The sequence below is a fragment of the Alligator sinensis genome, unplaced genomic scaffold (assembly GCF_000455745.1).
Source record: "Alligator sinensis unplaced genomic scaffold, ASM45574v1 scaffold140_1, whole genome shotgun sequence".
Taxonomy (NCBI): domain Eukaryota; kingdom Metazoa; phylum Chordata; order Crocodylia; family Alligatoridae; genus Alligator; species Alligator sinensis.
Window position 1 is genome coordinate 1,533,979 of NW_005841836.1, and position 8,646 is coordinate 1,542,624.

General features: G+C 41.5%; 1 protein-coding gene across 2 annotated transcripts in view; it reads right to left on the minus strand.

Moving 5' to 3' along the window:
• The window catches only part of RALGAPA2 (Ral GTPase activating protein catalytic alpha subunit 2), a 375,043-nt gene that overhangs the window by 344,091 nt on the left and 22,306 nt on the right, over window positions 1–8,646 (minus strand). For both annotated transcript variants that reach the window (XM_025201970.1, XM_025201964.1), the window contains exon 2: window positions 1,921–2,031. In XM_025201970.1, the coding sequence (XP_025057755.1) occupies window positions 1,921–2,031 (111 nt within the window). The remainder of the gene's footprint in view (window positions 1–1,920; window positions 2,032–8,646) is intronic.

Sequence of the window (8,646 nt, forward strand, 5' to 3'; positions counted from 1 at the left end):
GGGGGGAGGGGTGTCCCCCTTGCGTTTCCCTGCAGACCCGGAAGTGCTTGTGGTCCACTTCCACGTCTGCTGCCAAGCACGCTGGGGAGCCCCCCGTGCTTCTGTGGGACGCTCCATGCACCCCACCATCGCAGCACTCATGAGCTCCTGCTACCTAGAGGTATGTAGAAAAAACATTTAAAGCTGTGTCTATCTCCAAATCTCTGAATCTTTCTGAATCGATTCAGAGGGTCCTGATTTGATTCAGAGAGATGAAAGGGTCCTCTGATTCGATTCAGATTCGGAGATCCTGCCACCAAATTGGGCCGAATCTTCGCTGAATCAAATCAGGAACCGAACTTTTGCACAACCCTAATATTTACTTGAATCCAATACAAGTTTTTCTCTACTCCAAATCAACAAAACCTAATCTTAGATTTAAATTCCAGTTTGAGGCAGCTCATATAGCAGGGGCAGCAGTTCTTGGTGTGGGGAGGGGGCAATGGAGACTCATGGTGTGTGGCTTAGGGGGGATCCTCCCCCCCTGTAGCCTTCCTCCCCCCACCTTCCTGCCACTTACCTTCAGTTACAGACCCTCCAGCACTGACCCAGCTGAGCCTGGAGTTGCCTCTGCAGCTTCTGCCTGTCTGGCCAAGGCCACTGCCACTTACTGTCTCAGAGCTGCAGTCACTGAAGAGAAGTGCTACCAGGGTGGGAGGGAGGCTGGCACAGGCATGGTGGTGGGGGGGACAAGACAGGCATCAGGAAGGCAGGCACAGGTATGCAGGGGAGGGTCAGGAGGCAGGGGTCTGCCCTCCACTGCTTTCCCAGCCACAAGAGTAAAGAGTATACATTTAAGATGATGCCCCAGGAATTAGATTCTATACATAGAAAGTTATAACAAATTTTTTATTTTCTATGTACAGAATCTAATTATTGGGTGGGGGGAGTAATCTTAAAATTGAAGTCATCTTGGATTTGGGTAAATATGGTACATCTATACAATGCATGATTTTTACACCAAGACATAACATGTTACGTTTATTGTGAAAGTGTTTTTATTTAAGAACTGAAAGGTATTTTAAAATGTAATTAAAAATGTTAATAATGCTTTTAAATCAAACAACTGAAAATTAAAACCATTTTTGCGATCAGATCTGAGTTTCGAGTTCTGCTTTTCTTCTTGTAATAATCAACAATATCACTCCTAACTGAAAAGAGGTTTTTCCCTGCAAGCACTGAACACCAGAACATACCAATTAACAGGTCTGTGTACTAGAAATATTTAAGCACTGGTATAGATCTGCCTATAAGTGGCAGGCTATATCAATTTTAAGAGTGTTTTTAGGGTTTGTTTTTTTTGGAGACATCTAAGTCTGGACTAAAATTTCCTACAATTTTCTGTCTTTGTCAGATTTTTAAAATCACCAAAGCTTGCTAATTTTCACTAAGCTCATTTTTTTTTTTATCACAAACGCATGTTTTCCTCAATGTTAATATATTTTTTTCTCCATAGTAACATGCAAAAAAAACTTAAATCTACAATAGTTTCTATCCTGACTACAAAATATCAACTGATTTTTCTTAACAGTTTTATTAACAATTTCTTTGTTCAAGACAAGCTGATTCAAACTCTTAGGGAAGAGTTTTTTAATTAATTTATAAAAGGCATTAAGGAAACGTCAAAAGGTCATTTTATAAAGTTTATAAAGTAAAGCTTAACTATCTGAAAACTTAAGTTTTAAATGCTGTTTATAATACAAGTACTATAAAACAAACATAATAACTATTATAGTTCAAGAAGACGATGAATATAAGGAAGTATGGAACCCACACCAATTAGATAATGGTAATAACTGGAATGGGTTGTTTTTTTTAAAATGGCTAAGAAACCCTAAAGGTTCAATAAGAAAAAAAAATATTTTTTGAAGGAAAGCTTACCTTTTTGTTTCAAGCTATTTTCCAGTGTTATGAAATTTTCATAGAAGATAAAATAAATTTGAGAATAGTGGATCTCAAAAAATTGTTTCAGGTCACTCCCATCCACATTATCTTTAAAAAAAATTGAAAATATAAGGTCAAGACAAAATAACTTAAATACAGTGCAGGTCTGAAGGCAGTGGTTTCTCTTTTATAAGTTTATGGCAAAGGACCCAGGATGAAGTAATGCAATAATACAGGACACTAATTCTGTACCACTAATATTTAAAAATGCATATCAAACCTATTTTCCACTCCTTTCTAAAAAGGAACTACATAAAAGCTTGAAACACATTTTGCCATATCATTTATAAAATAATTAACTGAGGCACAGAATCTAAATCTTCAACATGTATCCACAGTAACTGAACAAACAAAGGGTATGGACATGTACAATTTGAGCCATTTCACAAGGGGAACATTTCAAAAGACCAGCAGCTGTTATGTTCTACTTATTCACATGTGAACAAACCAGAAACGATACTGTGGTAAAACCACTCCAACTTAGAGCAGTTTTGCTAGGTTTACTTATATATCATGTTATATAGATCAATGACAGTGATTCAGTTAACTGCGTTTCTATTCCCATTTTTTTCTTCAAAACTAGGTGGTCGGGTTTGAAATTTAATCATGGATGAGTTTTGTCCATTAATTAAATTCTCTACCATTTTTTTGATTCATCCTTATTGAAACATTTTACTCCATAAACCTGGACCAGGGGAATAACTTGGAGAGAGACAGTACAATTGATACTTTAAAAAAAATCAGATTTGAACATACAGTCTTTGGCAGCAAGTTCAAAATGATGAAGAAAATCCTATTAATGTAGTAAACTGGCATGAATTTCATAAGCGCAGAACACCCAGAGTTACTCATGTCAAAGTATTCACACCACCTCCAAGTCATAGACCTAAATAATTTATCTATGCTTAAGGCAGCTTTGGTCAAGCACTTTGCTTGTTTCTCCACCTGTTAAATATGGAGAATATGTCCTTTCTTCAAAGAAAGTAACGTTTGTTCAACTTTTTTCTTTATATCATGTATTATAAAAATAAATATTATTGGGTGCTCCATTACATTTTGAAGAGACAGGGAGGAAGCAATCTTTTATGCATCCTGCCACCTTCTAAAAATGCCCATTTCATTGCACAGTACTAGTCTCTTGAAGTCACTGAGACCTACATTTCCATCACTAAAGAAAAGCTCCTTCTCATTGGTTTATACAACACATGATGATTGACAGCTAAATATAGTCATTATACTCAACATGGTACTTTCTGCTAATTAGGAAGATGTACTGATTTATTCAAGCTTGCCAAGAACTTTTTTTCCCAACTACTCAGTTGGTCTAATAAAATATATCACATCTACTCAAAAAACCTTGCCTACTGATTCATAGACATTCATTTAAACAGTTGTATACATCAATGAACAGGAATTTAACACAAGAAAAATTTAAGAATTAAAAAATGGTAAGCACCACATTCCTTATTTACCAGTTGATAGGTTTTATCTGAAATTTGTGCCAAATTACCTGCTTACGTGTGAAAACTAGAATTCGATTAGACTCAGAAACAGCATTTTAGAATTATTTATTAATTAAATTAAAATGATCTGAGAACATGCTGGAAACACAAGGCTAAATGTTTAACAAAGTATATCTTGCATTTAAAATTAAAGACAATATTAACTGCAGTTAATTAATTGATTGTTTTGGTCACCACTGTCCACACATTCAAAATGTTTTAGGTGCTTGGGATTTTTCAAGACTGCCTCTGCAAATCAGGTATATATCTGGTACAGAACTTGCTTAAGCACTTTTGATAATCCCTGTATACACCTTCAGGTAGACAGCTGCTTTAGAAAATCTGGTCATACATACTTCAAATGTTTAGTTTTACTAGATCTTGGTTTCTCTCCAGCTGGATTTTTATTCACAGATTAGACTAAAATGTTTCTGTTTTGGCTTTTTTCTTTAATTCTCAACTGGTTTCAACTTTTAAATTAACTAATCCATACAATGAAAATATTTTTGCTGCACTTGCTTTCTGAAGTGAAATCAGTCATAATTTACACAAAAGCTTTTCTGCAGAACAGAAACTGCGAGTATTTACACTGCAAAAGCATAATGCAGTGTGATAACGTGACACTTTTATCAATGTGAAGTTGACCACGAAAGTTAAGTTGTCTCCCTCTCCCGATTCTACATGCCACTCTTTAACCCTAATATTTGAGATCTTTTTAATAAAGCATTTTTTATTTAAACAACTCTAATAGATTGTGGTAAATTTAGATCAGTGGTGCTCAACCCACCTGGCCCTGCAGACCCAATCCAGCATGTAGGGTGGGTTGGCAGGCCCAACCTGGCATGTTGAGCAATGTCATCCAGCCCATGGGGCTCTCCACAGGTCCAAGGAATTGGCAGTAGGATAAGCAACAGCAGCATTAACTGCTCTGGATCTTGGTCGCCCATAGCTTAGGTCAAGGGTGCTCAACCCCTGGCCCACAGGCCAGATCCAGCGCCCAGCAACATGGCATCACAGATCCACGGGGAGTCCTGCAGGATATGGCCCTGTACACAGGACCAGGTGGAGGTGGCATGGGATCTGATCCAGCCCACAGACCAGCCCAGTGCTCCTCACCCGGTTCATGGGACCCAAAGGTCAAGTACCACTGGCTTAGATCTTTACATAAAATTAAATTTAAAACTGACAGTCTAGCAGGTCTATATTTAAAAGAAACATCTCATACATTTCATAAATATTTCATAGACATTAGGGCTAGAAGGGACCTTGGAAGATCATCAAGTCCAGCCCCCTGCCCCAGGGGCAGGAAGTCAGCTAGGGTCAAAGGATCCCTGCAAGATAAGCATCCAAATGTTTCTTCAAGGAGTCCAGAGTAGGTGCTTGCACCACCTCTGGAGGGAATCTATTTCAGGCCTTGGCGGCCTGGACCATAAAGAAGTTTTTCCAGCTTAAAACGCTCTTGGAGGAGTTTGTGACCATTGGACCTTGTCATCCCTTGGGGCGCTCTGGTAAAAAAGCATTCCCCCAGATCCTGATGCACACCCCTTATGTAATTATAGGCTGCCACCAGGTCACCCCTGAGCCTGCACTTCTCCAGGCTGAAGAGTCCCATGGCTCTCAGCCTCTCTTCATAAGGCCTATTCTCTTGCACTCTGATCATGCACGTGGCTCTCCTCTGGACTCTCTCAATCTTCTCCACATCCTTCTTGAATTATGGAGCCCAGAACTAGATGCAGTACTCCAGCTATGGCCTCACCAAGGCCGTATAGTGGGAGGATGACATCCTGAGATTTACTTGAGAAGCATCTATGGATGGAAGCCAGAGTTTTGTTTGCTTTACCAATTGCAACGTCGCATTGGTGGCTCATGTTCATCTTGTGGTCAGTCATGATCCCCAAGTCTCTTTCAGGCGTGGTGCTAGCGAGCATAGCACTGCCGAGCCTATAAGCATGCTGCTCTAAGCAGGACAATCCCCAACTTTGTCATCCCAGCCAATGCTTGGTCTAGCAGTGTCTTAAAAACCTCCAAGAATGGAGATCGCACCACCTCACTGGGTAAGCTGTTGCAGTGCTTTACTACCCTCCTCATGAGAAAGTTTTTCCTAATATCTAACTTAAACTTCCCTTGCTGCAACTTGAGACAATTGTTCCTTTTTCTGTCATCTGTCATCACTGAGAACAGCCTAGCGCCATCCTCTTAGGAACCATGCTTCAGGTAGTTGAAGGCTGCTATTAAATCCCCTCTGTCTTCTCTTCTACAAACTAAATAAGTCCACTTCCCTCTGCTTCTCCTCAGAAGTCACGTGCACTAGCCCTCTCACCATTTCTGTCACACTCCATTGGATTCTCTGTAATTTGTCCACAACTCTTCTGTAGTGTGGGGCTCAAAACTGGGCACAGTACTCCAGATGTGGCCTCACAAGTGCCAAATCAAGTGAAGCAATGATTCCCCTCTATCTGCTGGCAATGTTTCTACTAATGCAACCAAGCATTCCATTAGCTTTCTTTGCAACAAGGGCACACTGTTAGCTCATAATCAGCTTATGGTTTACTGCAGGGGTAGGCAATGTTTTTTGGCCAGAGTGCCAAAAAACACCGTAACACCTACCTCGAAAGGTGCTGGAGTGCCGGCATGGCAGAAAAACAAAATGAGCACAAGGGGTACATGGCAGGATTCCCTGCTTGTGCCCCTTGCCCCCCATCCAAAGCCTCTGCCCCCCCAGCCCTACTGCCCCTTGCCCCCACCCAAAGCCTCTGCCCCCTCCTCCTGCTGCTCCCAGCAGGGCTTGCAGCACCCCAGCTGCCTGCTGGGAGCAGCCCATCACCTCTCATCACCTCTGTGCCAGAAGCGGGGGAGAGACTGGGGCTGCGCTGCCTCAGGCCCCACCCCCACCAAGGCGTGCCTGCACGCGCTGGTGCGGAGCTGGTGCCAGAGCCCGGCACAGCTGTTTGGAGCCTCCCAGCTGCAGCCACCCTGGCTCTGGGGAATTGCTGCCAGCCAGGATCCTGGGTTGCTCCCAGCAGGCAGCTGGGACGCTGCAAGCCCTGCTCGGAGCAGCCCAGGCTCTGTTACTGGCAGCGGCTTCCCAGAGCCAGGGCTGGCCGCGGCGTGCCAAGCAAAATGGACTCGTGTGCCACGCTCGGCACACGTGCTAGGGGTTGCTGACCCCTGGTCTACTGTAAGGTCCTTTTCTGCAGAGCTGCTGCTTATCCAGTCAGTCCCCAGCCTTGCCAGCGCACGGGATTGTTTTGTCGTAAGTGCAGGACTTTGCACTTCTCCTTATTGAACTTCATATTTGTTTTGGTCCAGTGCTACAATTTGTTGAGGTCTCTGAATCCTAGCCCTAGCCTCCAGCGTACCTACTATTCCTCCCAGCTTGGTGTCATCTACAAGTTTGCTGAGTGTGCGCTCCATTCCATCTTCAGGTCACTGATGAAGATATTTAACACTTCACTTGATACCAGCTACCAATTAGACATTGAGCCATTGATTATTACCCTTTGAGCCCAACAATCCAGGCAGTTTTCTATCCACCTTACAGTCCAGTCCATTCATCCAATCCATACTTCCTTAGCTTGCTTGCAAGAATGCTGTGAGAGATACATCAAAAGCCTTGCTAAAGTCAAGGTACATCAAGTCCACTGCTCTTCCTGTAACCACAGAGCCACTCAACTCATCATAGGAGGCAATCAGGTTGGTCAAGCATGACTTGCCCTTGGTGAACCCATGCTGATTTTTTTTTAATCAATAAGACAAAGATTAATCACAGAACAAGTGCCACACGCTACAGTTCCCTATGCCAAAATGAAGAGACTCTTTTCTAGTTGCTATTAGGATGTTTCAAACAGGTAAATGCATGTCACTTGGGATTTGTAGGCTTTGTTTTCATTGTTGTTTATGTGCGTTTGTGGGGAGGGGTTCCATTTTTTGTTTTGTTTTGTTTTAAATAAGAAATGTCTGTGCTATGAAAACAATCTGCCCATGGAAACTATTTTACGTGCCATTTGTTTCCTACAAATGCAGGTCTTGAAACTGGAAACTAAATGTAATTATTCCTCTCAATGAATGCCTTCTATTAAACTCAACAGCTAGCAGAAAACAAGGCTTCCATTTACAAGATTTCACATAAAAGAGATGAGGTCATAATAACTTTCTCTTTTATTCACAAGGAGGAAAAAAAAAAGGGATTGCCTCATCAAAAAATAAGTTCTATCTTATAAATAGGGGGCAGATAATCACTCAGAGATTTGTGTTATTCTTAAAGCTACATCTTTTTCCTTCCAAACTATTTTGTTCCTAAAATTCTTCTGCAGAGAACAGAGAAACAATTTGCAAGTTTAAATAACAAAAGGGCACTCCACAGTAACAGAAGCTTTTACTGCGCCAGTGGCAGAAAGTTTCAATATCATTGAGGTTCTTCTGAAATTCTGCGTATGAGTTGTCAATCCAGGAGTAACTGCTCAACTAATATTAAAAAAAAAAAAAAAAGGTTAATTCCCTTTCAAGTCTGTGTGGATGCCCACAGCAGTGCAAGCAAAGAAAGAACACTGATGATTCATGGTTTCATTCTGCTCTTACCAGCATAGGTATAATTTTTCTCTCTCAAGTGGAGCTTTCTCCAATGGAGAGAAGAACGAAGAAGTAATTGTATACTACTACAACTGGGAGATTGGGATAAATACATAAGGATGGTTTTGTGACAGCAATTCTGAACTTATTCTGTCCTCCCTGGACCAACACGAGTTAGATACAGGGGTGGGCAAAATGCAGCCCATGGGCCAGATGCAGCCTGCCAGGCCATTCTATCCGGCCCTCGGGGCCCCTAAAAAATTAGAAAATTAATATTTATCTGCCCCTGGCTGCTTGTCATGCAGCCCTTGATGGCTTGAGAAAACTCAGTAAGCGGCTCTCCACCCGAAATAATTGCCCGCCTCTAAGTAAGAAGCTCTACAAAAATGTTACTTTCCAATGAAACTGTCCTAACTAAATGAAGTCAATGGTATTTTTTGTCACAACCCAAAGGTGTGATTTTGTTTTGTGTGTGCTTTGGGACCACTGAATTATTTTCCCGCCAATTTGTAGCTTTCTTTGCAGTGTGCATTTCTTCTTTGCAGCACAGAAATGCACTTTGCAAAGAGTTCCCGCCATTTGTATTATAATT